The following is a 17,031-nucleotide window of genomic DNA, read 5'->3' on the forward strand; positions in this document are numbered from 1 at the left end:
TGCGTGTGTGTGTGTGTGTGTGTGTGTGTGTGTGTGTGTGTGTGTGTGTGTGTGTGTGTGTGTGTGTGTGTGTGTGTGTGTGCCTCTGATCCAGTCAGACGGGTAATGGTGGGAACTTGGCAGGATTAATCAGACAAGTGAAATGTTAATGTTTCACAAGAGTGTCTGTCCATTAAAACAACGCAATAAAAGGGGTTTCATGAAAGAAAGTCTGTGGAAAAATTACAAAGATTATTTGGGGTTACTGTGTAGATCATCATGATCATCATCACCATCATAATCATCATATCCTACTCAGGAACCAGTGAAGACCGAGGGGAATTAAACTTCTCTCCATGTGTTGGTTTTAGTTGTGAGGAATACGCCGTTAGTCACAAAATATACGCACTATTACAACGTAAAAACGAGTCTATGATGTCAATAAGTGAATTCATCACCAATACCCGGGTTAACATGAAGTATTCAATGAGTCATTGAATCCCCGCCCCTCAAATCCATGGTTGGAAACACTTCACAAAGCTATAAAAAGGGATGTGGCTGGGATGGTCGTCAAAGCGGAAAAGTCTGGAGTTAGAGCAAAAGTTGCACAATGGAGTTTTGCACATTAGCGCTGTTTACACTGTTCTCCTCGTTTTACAACGTGTTAGCGTTGTCACCAAAAGGTAAGCTCACAGCATGTTTTATCGTTTCTTCTGTAGTTTTCGAAACTCTTTTTAACACTTTAAAGTCCTGTTGTCCAAAACATAACCTCCTGGCTTCGTAAGACCTACGGATCGCCAGTTTAGCGGCCGTTACGCACAGCTTCTTTACTTCGTGTTTAAACAACAATGTCTTTGCTGCTTTCAGCTGTGAAGTGTCTCCTTCAAGTGGACGAGGGACCTTGCAGAGCGGATATTGAGCGTTACCACTACAACACTATCACCCAAAAGTGCGAGATTTTCTACTATGGAGGGTGCCAGGGGAATGCCAATAATTTCAGGAGCTATCAGGAGTGCCAGAAATCATGTTTCAGAATCCCAAGTAGGTTCTCACTGTAATGATGGTGCTCAATTCTGTAACTTATTAAATATGTGCTAAAGGATGTGGTTTACTCTTTGTATTGTATATGATAGTGTAATTGACTGCTATGAAAGTTATATTAAAGTATCATTTATTCAATACTTTGAGTTTTTCTCAGGATGCTCTGATCCTAACCTAAAATGTGGCTCTTCTTCTTCTTCTTCTTCTTCTTCTTCTTCTTCTTCTTCTTCTTCTTCTTCTTCTTCTTCTTCTTCTTCTTCTTCTTCTTCTTCTTCTTCTTCTTCTTCTTCTTCTTCTTCTTCTTCTTCTTCTTCTTCTTCTTCTTCTTCTTCACAGAGGTTCCCCAAATCTGCAGGTTCCCTAAAGAGGAGGGAACATGCCGGGCCCTCTTTAGCCGCTACTTTTTCAACATGACCACCATGCAGTGTGAGCCCTTTTATTACGGTGGATGCCAGGGAAATTCCAATCGCTTCCGAGACCTCACATCCTGCAAGGAGTACTGCAGTCCAAAAAAAAGTTAGTATACACTTTGTTTACTTGTTCTGCCACTGAGTAATCCTGGAGTGAAACTCACTTTATCCATCTCTTCATGCGTAAAAACCAAGATACAAGACATGATTGCATTCCAACAGTTTGATCTATATTGTTTAGAAAGAAAGAACATTCAAGGTGAACTTAATGCATTCACTGTGTGTGAAAAAAGGGCTTTTCCATGCCTTTGTGATGCACCATGTCTTATGTCTTGTGTCTTATTTTTCAGGTGTTCCTGTGCTCTGCCTGGACCCTCTGGACAAAGGCAGCTGCTCTGCTTCAATTCCTCGGTTTTATTACAACACCGCCACCAAGATGTGTGATGAGTTCATCTACTCAGGCTGCGGGGGGAGCAGCAACAACTTCGTCACGAGGCAGAGCTGCATGGACGTGTGTGCTAGAAGTGAGTAACAGGTGAATGCATGCAGTGAACTGAAGACGATAATACAAGGAAAGTTTGCAGAATTAATTAAGTAGTAATGACTTGGATTGCCAACTATATTGCTAAGTTAATGTATTCATCAGAGGAAACCAAGGAAGATCTTACTCTTGAATTTGCTGAATTATGAGAAAAGAATGAAAGGAATTGTAATTATAGGTGATCACACTAATCAGTTTTTTTTGTTTCCAGGAGGCAAGAAACTCACAAGCCAAGTCAAAGGTCGCCGCAAGAGACGGAACAGAAATAATCGCATCACCTTCTTGCAGGCGTAGATATCTGACGCTCGAGGACTCTGACTCGGACAAGCCCTTAAAGGAAACTAACATTTATTAAACTGACTTATTTGAACCGGCTCTTCTTTGTTGTGACTAAGAGTTGTAGGGGCACATTTCCACTGTATTTGTAATATGAGCAATTTCAAATGTGATTTATATGAAGGTTGTTACTACTGCACTAATGTTCCTGATGGTGTTTTTTGAGACTGTATGTATGTTATGTATGTTTTGTAATGTAATACATTATGACGATGAACATTTACTGTTTTATAAGCAAATTTTTTTATAAAGATATACACATTTTTATGAAATATTGTGGTGTTTTTTTGTACTTGAATTCTGCCGATTGTGTTATTTTAAAAATGAACTCAAAATGTGTTGCTTATAACTTCTTCAAAGGGAGCATTTTTAGCATAAAACCTCCAGGGGGTATATCTTTATGAGTTTAAACAAAGCATAACAACATTGCAGCCAGAAAGAAAAGAGGTTTCTCTGTTTCCTTCCTTTCTCACAGTCACGCTCAGTGTATCTCCAGGCCTCTTCCATTCCTTACTAATGCTGCTGTCTTCTTATCTGGTTATACTTCGCCAGGCACTCAGGCGTATCTCGTCGCTTCAGCATAGCCTTGAATCAGGAAGAAAGCAATCATGAGCGAACTTGACCGTGGCAGGTTCATTAGAATGTTTCTGCATGTTTAGAGTGGAAACTGCAGGTTTTCCTAATAATGTTTTCACAAATGACAAGTGGAAATATATTGAATTAAACACCATTATAAGTGTGAATGGGATGCACGCATGCACAAAGCATAATTAGCTAATGAATGCACCGATTTTCTGCAATGCTCACTTATTAAATGTGTCTTCCCTTTGATCAATATTACCAGTTTTCAGGATAAATCAAATTGCTACAGAACCATATTAAAGTCACGATGCTATTAAATCAAAGTATTCTGTTTCCAGAACTGGCCTAAATCTCTGCTCTGTTTCATCCTATAATAGATTAGATGGTGCGCTGTGATTTTTCAGACAATAAATATTTATGGAAGATATAAAAGGAAATTGCTAGCCCATCCATCTTGGATATAAATAGCAATAAAAGCTAATACATCTGGTCAGGACCTTTGCTATTACAGTAAGAACCAAAGCTAAATCATAGGCACATAAGAGAGGATATCATCCTTCTCAACTTCTCTGTCTTTTTGGGGATAGAGGTTAAGCTTTTGTGACATACTGCTCTTTGAGGTAAACTTTTCTTAACTACAGCAACTTTTCAATCATTAAATATACAATTGATATATATTTAAAGGGTTAGACAAAGCTAATCCCTGATACAGCTCAGCAATAGGTTATTAAATTAAACATGATGAGCTACTACGAATATTATTGTAACAAATGTTTTGTTAGGTATAAATAAACCTTGCAGTAACATATTCTCACAGTGTATTTTAATCACCAATGACATGACGAATGTTTGAGATGGTACAGAAGGACACAGTTGGTTAACTTTTAATTATAACAAATTTCTTTCTAGGGCCATTAATGGATGGCATACTGTATATGATACTGACCGCAAAAGATCTGTTGTACTGCAGAGAGCTCGAGATGAATTGTTCCTGCTCTGGTTATTTTATTAGATACAGGGCATTAGGCAGGATAATTCTGTCCCTCGATGGAGATTAATGGACCTTTACATTGAAACATGCTTCTCATTAACAAAATTAGATTAATTGATGTAGGATGTTTGACCATTTATCAGACGGAAAAATTGTTTTGTTTAAGTATACTCATTTTAAAAGAGGGTATATGTATATGTCTATTAACTACTAAACACTTTCTGGACATAAAATAAGCTAATTTTATCATTTGAATGAACATATACTGCTCTTAAGAGACATTAACATACTGTAGGACGCCCCCTGGTGGCAGATGTACTTCTCTAACAAAACCAAAACCACACATCCGATACTTCTATTTTGGGGTTTAGGTACATGGGTATTTGTAAACACATTAAATAAGCAACTCTTCAAGTAAATCGTTTTCTGAATGCTTTCATCAAACTAGTGAACTTCAGAAACAACAGATGTTGCAGCCTGTACACAGAGAATTGGAGTATATTGGAGCAGCCCACGCCATGCAGCTCAGGTGTTGACTCAGCACAATATATTCTACTACAATCAGTGTCTGTGGGTGGATCTGTTTTCTGAAGTGAGTGCTGCCTTCAGAGTACTCTCACGCTCTGGCAGTGTGAGAATATAAAAACCCTCGGGTGGAGATCCAGCTTCACTATTTACAACGTCCCTCTCCTTTTTGGCACGTGGCCAACTCTTCTTGTGTTTCTCATTTAAGGAAACTGACATTGGAAGATGGTCAAGCAGTAATTGACAAAAAAAATCAAACGGTATTTCCTAAAAAAACAACATTACCCAAAGATTGATTTTGCTTTCAATAAATCTTTCAAATAATGTGCCTGTGTCCCCAATGCCAGAAACAGGAAATCAATGTTTCCATTTCAGTTATGACATTATAAGACAAAACAGCCTGGTCAATATATTGATGGGTAACTTTGTTTTTGCTCATAAAAACTTCTCAGCAAATGTAACAGGATTGGATCAGTTTATAGAAGTTGGTGCTAAATGAAAATAAAGGTGAGGTATATATGTTCCTTTATATATTCTTCGCGTCCACTAAATAATGGGTTCTCTACCAAAAACTAAATATATTGAAATAACCATTTTTATTCTTTATGTAACCCAATGTCCCGTAGCCTCTCTGAACACCCTGGGACTCTGCGTTGTGTTTATTACTGGTGATGGGATGTTATGCAGAGGGGAGGAAGACAGGACAAAGTAGATCACCATACTACCATAAAAAACATTTAAAATATTATGTGTAGCCCTTTCTAATAGTGTTTTATTTAGTTTGTCTCTATCTTCACTTTTGCTGTAACAATGTACATGTCCCCTCTGTAGGACAAATCAATTCTGATCCTGAAAAACACATACGTTCGGCAAAAAAGCTTGTCTAGTCTTTATAAATATGTTTTTTTTCCTGCTTTCCTTTCCTGTATTTGATCTCTTGTCCCTTCAGATTCACAATTAACTTCTTGCTGCATTTAATTGGCAGTACAACTGTGTTTAAAGACACAATCTGCTGATAGAAGTTGGCCACCAGGGTAACAAACTGCATGCAAATGTAAGCGACTTCATATTTTAGTTGGAATGCTCGGTCGGGAATCGATGGCTATTACTTTTCTTATTCATAACTTTCATAATTCCAGAGATACATCCCATAATTCATCAAATGTTTAACATGGAAGTCAATGGAGAAACTCTTCAGACTTCAACAATCTCAATGCAACTGCTTTTTCATACTTTCACTCAGAAACCTCATTCCAACATCTTTCTGACATTATTTGTGCAACACAACTTTTAAATCTGATTCGTACTTTTAGAGATATTAAACATTGTTCAGACCTTGGTCAAGAGGCCTTCTTCAGATTTAGAGTGCGTGATGTCACAGAGTGGAGGATGGATTTAATTTTGCCTTCATATTTTCTTTTAAATCTGCCATAATTCCTAAACCCTACATTCCTGAGACATAATCTTTCATGAGAAACGTAGGAAAACATCTCGTAGCTTGAAATATAAATAAAAATTAAGTAAAAAAATTAAACAAAATGCCTCTTGAGGGCATGAAGTGACAACAACTTTAAACACTTCTCCATTAAACCCCATTGTAAGTTCAGCCTCATCTTTCCCCACCACAGCAGCCGCACACCTTTAGTTAATCTGCCAAAAAGGCCACATTATTAACCAGAAAGTACACCAAAAGTACACTTCAGGTGCTCAAGTTCCTTAGCCGCATTCACACCGCGGGAGTTTCCCTGGTACTTTGGTTCTTTAGTTCCGTTAGTACCAATAATATCGCGTTCACACCGCCGGGACTATTGGCTGGGCGAATTGCAAACCACGCCCCGTTAGACTCTGAATTTGTTTTGTTAGGCAGCCATTTTTTTCCTCGCTACAAAACCAAATCCACACCTGAGCGAGTAGTTTTTGTGTACTTTAAAGCAGTTATGACCACACGTACTACAACACCGGAGCGAACTCCATCATGTCTGAGGTCGGAAAGTAAACAAACGCCTCATGTACAGCGGGTGGGCTTTATACCCCATCCCCCGTGTAGTTCTTCTTCTCTCGTTTTTTTTTGTACTCGCCGTGAATTGGTTTTGCGGCCTGCCAGTAAACCCAGAGAAGAAGAAGAAAAAGTGACGTCAGCGTAATCTTGCCTCAGGGAAAGTACTGCGGTGTGAATGCGATTGGCACTAGCCCCCTGGCGGATTCAGTGCTGTGGTACTTTAGTGCCGGCACTAAAGTACGGCAAGTCCTGCGGCGTGAAAGCGGCTCTTGACATGCTTCACGCTTTGAAATTTCACCGATATCTGTTACGGTTCTTCAACAAAACGTTCACATGTAAGAGGTTTATCTCTCATTCAGAACAATGAAAATGCTCTCCTCTCACTGATTACTGCACATCACCATGGAAACCTTTGATATCTGGACGCGTTGTTAGCTCAAATATAAACACCTGTGTCATGGAACACGATGATGTCATAACTCCAACTGACATGCTCAGAGCAGCATACTTCAGATAATGGTTAATGGTCCTGCCCTCAACAGCTCTACGTCAATTGTGGGGTGTCATCCTATGCCGTTTCCATGGAAACGCATAACTTGCCATAAAACAAGATGTCGCTGTAACTCCAATGGACACGGTCCGATCATCCCCCAAACTTCGCTTGTATATCACCGGTCCATGCCTCAACAGCTTTACGCCAAATCTGAGATCTCACCATAGGCTGTTGCCATGGAAACGCATCCCTCGCCATTAAACACGATATTGCTGTAGCTCCAATGGACACGGTCCCGTCGTCCCACAATCATCACCTGTATATCACGTCTCCATGCCTCAACGGCTTTACGTCAAATCTGACATGGAAACGCATCCCTCGCCATAAAACACGATGTTGTCGTAACGCCTATGAAAAGGGTCAAAACAGCACCACACTTCAGATAATGGTTAACGGTCCAGCCCTCAACAGCTCTACGTCAATTATGGGGTTTCATCATATGCTGTAAAGCCGACAGGTCACCCCCTCTTTCAGGTAACATTGAACATCTCCATCTCCATCCCCCCCTTTCCTTTCCTCTGATTGATGTGTCTGGTAATGTGAATCTTGGCTTTTCTCCACTGACCATCAGGCTGCCAAACACACAGTGCTGATAATGAAACATGTCAGAAAATCCACACTTCTAAATACTTGGAAACCCCAGCAGATTAACAATTGATTTGCAGAGAAATGCCAACACAAAGAGATTAATTTGTCAGCGTGTGTTGTCGGTGCTTGTTCATGTAGACAAGGTTTACTAATAGTCATTACACTACCTTCCCGATTCTGGAGTCCTAATGTAATTTCACCCTGCCTTGACTCCGGTAGTGGTGCGGCAATTTAATTTTGCGGTGAATACTAATGAATACTGTGAATACTAATCAAGACTTTTTTGTGTAAGGGTTCTAACCTAAAGAATAAGAGTATGGCATTTTGTTGTCACTATTGTCCAAATCGTACGCTCTCTTCACTGGTCTTTACTACAAAAACCATCCTGTGCTTTTGTTGTTTCACAATCCCAAATAGCTGGCAGCAGATGACTCATTTTGCCCTCACCTTCCCGCATATCTGCCAGAATCTTTTTCCATCAAGGTTGGGAAGATTAAAAGCGATTTGAGCAGAACGAACAAATACAGATGCCTATTTTCCCTAAAGCCATGATTTTTCTCCTCCTTCCGGCACAGTTGAAAAGCTCTGAAATAAGATAAATAAAAATAAAGATTTAAATCTGAGCGGGAGGTTATTCCTCTTTGCCTGTGCGCTTCAATTACCATCTTCTAAGAGGTCAATTACTTCATATAAAGCTCCCTTTCAGCACTTCTCTCACAGTGGCACATTGGCACAATTGAATTTGAATGGGTTTTTAATATATATTCAATTTAGGAAAGCTGACCAACCATTTGCTGCCCACAAGAGGGTTTAACAGGAGAGGTGAACATTGCCTGAGTGAGCATGTTTTAAGCAAAATCTGAGAGAGGGAAAAATCTGTCCTTTAGCATAACTGCTGAACACTTTATTATTATGATTATATTATTAAAATTCAATATAGATTGGTGAGTGAATAAGGATATAAGCAGACTCTTATTTCAATAGAGATGAGAATTATAATAACCAACTGATCACACTGCCTTGACGAGTTTCACTAACTTAAATGTGGTGCCTGAAACACCTCCATTGGACTCCTTTGTTTACTTCCGTAACATAGTGACATCACTCTGTAACTCTTGCGATTCTATTGGAGCTCCAACTAATTATACATGATAAGCTAAGGGGCGGCCGCGGGACATATCTAAGCGTTGGCCAATCAAAACAGAGCCGGGCAGCTAACCTATCAGAGCAGACTGGGCTCTTGTTTCAGACAGAGGGTGAAAAGAGGTGCTGCAGCACAGGCAGTATGAGAAAAATAAAGAGCTTTTTGAACATTAAAGCATGGAGACATGTCACAGTAGAGGAACAAAATACAAATATGAACCTGAAAGGAGTGCATTTCATGTACTTCTTAAAGAAAAGGATGTTCGATAATATAATCCACACAGTAGACACAAGCTGCCAACACATTATCAGTTATCAACCCAGCACTCTTAAACCAATGCTACCTGGGTACAGCAGAAACATGCTGACATATTATCACATTTTCTATTATAAAGTTGAATGTGTTAGCAGTTGCACAGTACACATCCAGCAGATACTTGGCAACACCATCACTCAGTTGGAGTTGAGTTGTTGGACATATGTTGAATGTCATTGCAGTGTTCGAACTTCTCTTGAGTTTCCGTTTTGGTATCCATCAACTCCTAAGGGAATTACATAGTTACACGCTCCACTATGTTAACAGTCACTACCTTTCCTGTCTGCTGTTTGGTGCTTGGCAGGTTGAGGTAAAAGTAGTGAAAGTTAACCAAACGATGGTCTTACAATAGAGACATATTCAATATAGCTAATTCAATGTTCAAATAATCTACCCTGTATTAGAATTCATAAATGTTCTCTCCATAATATTGTTTCATCTTTCATGAAGCTGAGCAGCAGAGTCATTATGTCATTTAGAGACGAATAGCAGGGCAGCCATGGGATCTTCCTGGAAAATAGGCATAATTCCTGACTCACTCCTCGAAATCTACATAAAAAGCAGACAATTAGGAATGTAATGTTACAGACAGTAGACAGTCTGTTATGAACGGAGTCGGACAAGAATAAGGTTAGAGAGATGTTTGTATTTTTTTTATTGGCAGTTTAGAGACTTGTATCCAGGTGTAGATAGGTGGAAATAAAGAAACAAATCTGTAACTAAAAAAGAAAATGTATTGGCTTTCCTTTTCCAGAAATCAGTGCTACCAGGAGATTCAAATTATTTGCTCTATTGCAGGGTTAATCCAATCAATTTATGTGTGCAGATATGCCTGTCAGATATAGATGACAATACTTATGTTGTTGTCATCTTTGTTTGTCCACTCCTGTCCCCCTCTCGTCTTTTCTGCTGGTTTGTTTGCAGATCTCCTGGCGTTAGAGATGACAGCCTCATCAAGTCTTTCACTGGTATAATGTGTTGACTACCAGGCCTCAAATTACCAATCGACCTGCTAGGTGAGTGCTTTCTGCTCTCAGTGGTCTTGTTATAAACATAACATATGGGTGCTGCTTTTATCAAAACCAGCGGTAATGAGATAACATGATGAGTTTGAGCATCTGTTTTTTGTCAATTATTGTCACAACATTTAATAAAGATTTCTGTTAAAATGTCCTTTGTACGGTGGCCCTGAAGTGCAAAACACCACAGCATTTCACAAAACACTACAGCATTTCACAAAACACCACAGCATTTCACGAAACACCACAGCATTTCACGAAACACCACAGCATTTCACGAAACACCACAGCATTTTAGAAAACACTATACCATTTCAAAAAACACCATTGAATTTCAAAAAACGCAACAGCATTTCAGAAAACGCCACAGCATTTCAGAAAACACTACATCCTTTCAGTAAAAACCACAGCATTTCACATTGGACGGAAAGGGTACTCCTTTAGGGAGAACACTTCTTGTTTCTGACTGGACAGAGCCAGCCAGAGAAGCATTGCTGTGATTGGTTGTTTTTACTGTCAGCATCCGACTGCGCAACATGTCCACTCCCAACACATCAGCCGTTAGCTGTTAGCACACACTCAGACCTCACAGCTCCTCATATCTGTTCAGAAACTGGACAGTCTGTGTTTTATATATGTTTAACTTTTGTCCAATTTCTGAACAGATATGAGGAGCTGTGAGGTCTGAGTTTGTGCTAACAGCTAACGGCTGATGTGTTGGGACATGTTGCGCTGTCGGGTGCTGACCAATCACGAAGCGTAATTTCTTGACTGGCAGCAAAAACAACCAATCACAGCAGTGCTTCTCTGGCTGGCTCTGTCCGATCACAAACAAGAAGTGTTCTCCCTAAAGGAATACCCTTTCCGTCCAATGTGAAATGCTGGCATTTTGTGAAATGCTAGGGCGTTTAGTGAAATGCTGTGGCCTTTTCTGAAATGCTGCGGCGTTTTGTGAAATGCTGTTGTGTTTTGTGAAATGCTGTTGTGTGCTGTTGTGTTTTCTGAAATGCTGTGGTCTTGCACTTCAGGGCCACCATACCTTTGTTTTCATCTTACCTACATTCACTTTAGAGGGCCCACTGCTGACAACCATGCCACTTTAAAGTCTACAGAGCCATTTACAAAAGTGGATCCAAAATCCAGCATGTCTTCAGTTAAATTCAGTCCACCCTACTCCACTAAAAAAAATAAAAAGGCTGCTTCCACCTTGATCAACAGAAGAAGGAAAGTGTGTCTGCACCATAGACTGTACTCACCTTACAGGTAACCCTGGAGTTGTCTTTGAAAACAAAAAAGTTGTACCCACCAAAATACATTGTATGTATCCTTGATGTCAAACAAACGTGATGAGAGCATTATTTTGCCATGAAATATATTAGCAGTTGAGTTTTTCAAAGTATTTAAATTCAGCATTGTTTATATCGATATTTGTTAGTATTCTTCTTCTCTCTTTTCTTTGCTGTTGCAGGACATTTTGGCGTGTTACTGCCACCTAGTGATCAGTGGAAAAGAGTCACACCTGTATTGAGGCACGTGTTAAACAAAATGGGGACCAACTCGTTGAAAACAGCCGCATAAAGCTAGTGGAGGTCTGAAAAATCCTCTTATAACCATTACTTATGGATTAAAGATATGTATGAACAAGTAGTGATGTGTGATATCACAACTAAAAACCAATCATGGTTCTCAAGGAACATATTCAAAGTAGGACAAAAATAACTCTGAAACTGTCAAATTATGATTCCAAGCATATCATGTCACGTTTTACAGGATCCTTTTCAAAAGGTAAGAGCAATAATGAACTGACACAATCTATATTTATCACCGGATACTGTGCCTGTACTTTTGAAAGTAGGCCTACAGGCACAAATTTAATTACAGATGGTGATCAGATAATATCTTTAATAACCAAACAATGTTATGATGTGATTTCTCACAATTTATCATTTGACCATTAGTTATAGGCTGCTATATTATTGATAACAAAATATATGATATGACAAGATGATACAAGTAGAAATAGGTTGTTTAACAATCACTGTTGACTTTCACTGACATATTGAGTTGTATCAAATCACTACCCTATTATTTATTTATATAACAAGGTCATTTAACAATCAAAGAGTAGGCCTAGGCTAAACACATGTACAAAGAGGTAGTTTAACAACCACACACGACACATGCATAATTCACACACATAATGAGTTTAATCAAATTACTAGCTCGTGGTTTCCTCCCATTATGGTGTTTTGTTAAATTTTTAACGGTGTCCAGAAGTGTCCAAACCGAGTGCATACACGCTGAGAAGAGGCTGCCTCCCCCCGTTGTGCTCGGCACACAGACCGAGATAAGGCGAGGAGGAGCTCCACCACACACACGCTCATTCGCATAACCGGGAGGCAGTTAGACGCTCTTGGATTACCGGGCAGCGAAGTGTCACCGCTCAGACCGGCTCCAGACCGGCGCACCTCCACCGCACCGCCGATCATTAATCCTTCTCATAAAAAGGCAGACACCTGGGCAAAGCCGCGGCAGTAAACAGCATTTGATTTATTTTTTTTATTATGGGTTTTATCTCCGTGGATGCAGAGAAAAAAGTTTTGTATTGACGCTGCTTTGAAAAGGAGAGTCAGTCTCCAGGAGGGACAGCACTGGGATTCTCCTCAGTATCTGTCTCTTTCTCTGGGGCTGCTGTTTCCAAAATCTGTTCAAGTGAGGTAAGTCACTGATCGAAGATTTTCTTCGTATTAACTTATTTTAGTTACGGCTGCTGCTGTTACAATTAGTCTGCTAAATTGGGGATTGCATTTTCAGTTTGCCTGTCAGTCAATTTTAATCCAAATTATCTGTTTACGTGACACATCTACTGATGAAGGAGGAATGTGCTCCTCTTTGAACAGGGTTATGGTGACTGTGTGCAATGTGAATTGGATTTTCATTTCCCTGTATTTATGTTCTAGGGATCATATTAATTATTATTTAAGGATTAATATTATTGCAGCCTGTATTTGGTGCTTAAATCCGAACACCAGCTAAACTCAAGAGTATTTTAAGCATGGGAAAAAATACAAGATGTGACTCATACTCATGTGCTGTACAGTTGTCTATGGTTCTCTATTTATATGGCTGAAAAACTCAAGTGAAGGCATTCTGTTAAATACAGTAATCCACATGGTATTTCAAATAAACCAATGCGAATCTGCTAATTTCTGTGCAGATCGGATACCACTTGGTGAGTCAATGCAAATGTATATGTGCACAGTTTGTATTTTCCATACAAACTGTGCACATATATTGCAGCTTGGTTTCTTCTAAACGTGTCCTCTTTGCAACCAAAAATATGTGAATCCTGTACGACACACACACATTCACTCTCTCACGACCTACACAGCCACACACAGAAAAGTATTGCTTTGTACATGGGCTCCTGCTTTTCTTCAAGAAAAGAAAAACCAGAACACAACTGGAGAGTCATCTGCTGGCATTAATTATCATTTTAAAAGGTAATAAATACACATTAAGACTCCCTCCACACACACAAAGCAGTCACGCAGCGTGCAATTCACAAAGGTTGACATGCATACACAGATTAAAGGTCAATGCATGCAACCTTTCTGCACTTGCTGTATTAATCATAATGCCACACTCAAAGCACACGGCGTTGGTGTCGAGGTGAGGCTTAGACTGCTTTTTGCTTTGCTCCAAGAAAGAGCTGTTGACTTTTTACGAGTTATATTTTCATCCAAATCCACCCAGGACTCTGTCTCCCTTCTCATCCTTCTCAACGCTTGAAACCACCTTCATGCATTCACCCTCATATTGATTATATTAGCAAAACTGTGGAAAGGGGAAATAAGCATTCCTTCATGGACCCATCGGCCCGCAAGCCGGAAACAAAATAATCCAAAATCGCCGAATGCTGCGTGTCTCTGTTCAGTCTCCAGTTGTGGAGGAAACAGAGCAGAAAGCTGAAGTGACTGCCTTGAAGATGTCTGTGGCTAAATTGGGATTCTTCTTTTGGGGATTCCTTGGTGTTTACGTAACCATGTTTAGAGTAATGGCATGTGTCATCTGGGGGTTTGTTAGAGGCGATGGGGAGTGGAGCTGATATGAATGCGAGGAATGAGAGATTCTCAGTATCCTGATCTACAAGTATTGTGCACTACAGACAAGGACAAGAATAGCAACAAACACACAGAGAGGATGTCAGAGAGAGGGAGGGAAACAGAAACAGCAGGCTATGAGAAAGACGGCGATGAAGTGATACGTGCAGACAGCAGGCTGAGATATGTTCAGAGCCCCGCAGTGAGTTGGGCTGCGCTGGCATCGTGTTTGGCTGCTTTCTGAGTGTCAGAGATAAGTTTGTCATTCATCATACCGCACGCTGTCTGTCAGTCTGGTCTGAGACGGGTGAGCGGGCAAGCCAGCAAGCAGAACATTCACTCCCCGTTTCAAGGAGCAGCAGCGAGAGGTCTGCTTGGAAATATGAAAAAGGAGAGGCAGGCCTTAGAAGGGACAGTGTGCATCGAATTCAAGAACTGCGTATGTGAGATATCAGTGGCTTCCAAGGGTTTGGAAAATGCTTTACGTCCAACTGAAAGGGAAATGGATAAACACGGGGATACACACTTGTGCAGCATCTCTGTGCGTTTGTATCGGAATAGGATGAGGACGACTGCCATGGGAAAAAACTGCACATGTGCAAATACACAGCTTTACCTAATGGCACACACAGCTTCAGTTTCACACACACACACACACACACACACACACACACACACACACACACACACACACACACACACACACACACACACACACACACACACACACACACTGAGTCATGCAATTAGGTCCCATAACTCAGGGAAGGTCAGCGACTATCTTCTGCTTGTTCTTATCCCTCAATATGAATCAAGCTAATGCACCATGTTTAATTCATAGATACATGCGATGTCACTCTCTCTCTGTCTTGGCATCCTAATCGTCGTGTTCATGAACAAGGCGCTAAATTAACTCCTCAGGAATTACAGTGAAACTGCTCCTGCGTGTCTCTTGGAAAATCAGAGGAATCTTGAATCATGTGAACTAACAGGATTGTGGTACAGAGTTGCCAACGTAGAAAAGCCCTCTCCTTTGACTCCTAGCTGTATTAAGCTTGTCGGATAATGCAGACAATTTTGCTGTCATGGCATTGACTACTTACATTGGCTGTATTTCAAACCTCGAAAGACGAGCTGTTTGGAAATGTTCGGAGAAACTGCATAATTTGGACTAGTGCTGAAATGTCACACTTTCCCATGCTAGCAAACCATCTATCATGCTCAGACCGATCCAAGGGTGTGGTTTAACCTTTTCCATTAGCACTGTGTTGTCAGAGCCAGAGGTCAGGCTTTACTTTTTCATGTCCTGCTACCATAGAGCCGTGCACAGCTGTGTAAAAGGATAAAGACATTTAAAAAGTAGCATGAGACTCTCAAGTTGACTTAGCTGAAACCATTGAGTGAGCTGGACTGGTTAAGGTGGTGCGATTAAAGTTAAGTGTTATATAATATGTGCAGCACAGCTGGAGCAGTTTCGCGCTCTATCCATCCTTCATGTTCACCTCTCAGCGTGAGTCAGATGTGAACTTTTTTCTGTCAAATGCTATTGTTTGATCGTGATTTTCCACGAAGACAAAGGGGTCTGCTGTTGTAAAATTCTATTTCACAGTCATCTGTTGCAGTTGTCTCTGCCCCGTTAAGCTGTTTACCAAGCACAGGCTGCATGAGCAGTTTCAGTAATAGAAGCTCGCCTCATTTGATTTGTGCTCACTGAAAACTCCAGGAAAAAGACGCACATGAAATAAATGGACCACAATTGTCTTCATGTATTTTATGCACTGATACATCTCCTGTTAATGGTCAACTGCAGCACTTCATATGGTTGTATCAATAGGTGGTGCTAGAACAGAGTAAATGGTTGAGTGATGTCTCAGTAAACAGACACAACGGAGACGGTAGAGTGTGTGTGTGTGTGTGTCACAACGGAGACGGTAGAGTGTGTGTGTGTGTGTGTGTGTGTGTGTGTGTGTGTGTGTGTGTGTGTGTGTGTGTGTGTGTGTGTGTGTGTGTGTGTGTGTGTGTGTGTGTGTGTGTGTGTGTGTGTGTGTGTGTGTGTGTGTGTGTGTGTGTGTGTGTGTGTGTGTGTGTGTGTGTGTGTGTGTGTGTGTGTGTGTGTGTGTGTGTGCATAGTTACTCATTTAATTCTGATGGATCAACATTGTCAGATGTTTTTTCTTTGTGTTTCCACTGACATGTGATATCCTTCCTCCCTCTATTACCTGAATTAAATTTGCAGCGTGGCTACAGCTGCTCAGCTAATGGCATAACGTCTTCCCTTACTTCCTTGATCTATCAGATGTTCCCTATCTTAAATCATGGGCATTTGTTAGCAGAGCCAAAGAACGTGCAGTCCCACATGACACTTTTATTATTCCCCCTGCATTCATCTTACAGGTTTTCCTTATGGTAAAAATGGCCTTATAGGCTTTCAAATGTTTCTTACAAAAGGATATTGCAAATGTTGCTGGGGTTATTATATTATTATTATTATATTATATGTTCTGTTTTTAATGGTAAGGGACTCCAATAGGTGTCTCTATGTGGGGCAGACTGATGAAAGCCTCTTTACAGCTATTTAATTGGTCTTTAAACGTTCAATTAATTCTCCGGAATGGTTTGTTAATTTCTTCCAGGCTAATAAAGCTTTTAATGTTTTAAGGTTTACGTTTAGGAACTTACTTCACTTGCAGACAACAGTGAACAATTACTCTGCTCTTTGCTAATATTGCCATTTGTCATTGACATTTCTATTAAAAAGCCTCAATTGAGTGTGAAAGCAGGGGGAGACATGTCAATGCACGTTCCTTTGGGTAAAATCATTAATATATTATGCAATGTATTTCTCTCACACAGTCTTTAATCCCATCTTTATCCCTCTGGATGATATTGACAGAACATTTGACAA

General features: G+C 40.2%; 2 protein-coding genes across 2 annotated transcripts in view; both read left to right on the forward strand.

Annotated features, from left to right (window-relative positions):
- The first annotated feature begins 504 nt into the window (after window positions 1-504).
- On the forward strand, window positions 505-2,579 carry tfpi2 (tissue factor pathway inhibitor 2). Its single transcript, XM_079655228.1, has 5 exons — window positions 505-662; window positions 847-1,020; window positions 1,357-1,536; window positions 1,781-1,954; window positions 2,183-2,579. Exons 1-5 carry the CDS (start codon window positions 590-592, stop codon window positions 2,263-2,265), a joined length of 684 nt encoding a protein of 227 aa, XP_079511354.1. The 5' UTR covers window positions 505-589; the 3' UTR covers window positions 2,266-2,579.
- A 9,861-nt stretch (window positions 2,580-12,440) lies between these two features.
- calcr (calcitonin receptor) overlaps window positions 12,441-17,031 on the forward strand; it is a 53,143-nt gene continuing 48,552 nt past the window's right edge. Inside the window, exon 1 of the mRNA XM_079654698.1 lies at window positions 12,441-12,740. The gene's annotated coding sequence lies outside the window, so the exon portion shown is untranslated. The remainder of the gene's footprint in view (window positions 12,741-17,031) is intronic.

This window comes from Notothenia rossii (genome assembly GCF_949606895.1).
Source record: "Notothenia rossii genome assembly, chromosome: 10".
Taxonomy (NCBI): Eukaryota; Metazoa; Chordata; class Actinopteri; order Perciformes; family Nototheniidae; genus Notothenia; species Notothenia rossii.

Coding starts and splice junctions, on each gene's coding strand:
- tfpi2 (XM_079655228.1), top strand. CDS start 590: ATGGAGTTTTGCACATTAGCGCTGTTTACACTGTTCTCCTCGTTTTAC. Junction 1,021..1,356: donor ATCATGTTTCAGAATCCCAA/GTAGGTTCTCAC, acceptor TCTTCTTCACAG/AGGTTCCCCAAATCTGCAGG. Junction 1,537..1,780: donor GTACTGCAGTCCAAAAAAAA/GTTAGTATACAC, acceptor CTTATTTTTCAG/GTGTTCCTGTGCTCTGCCTG.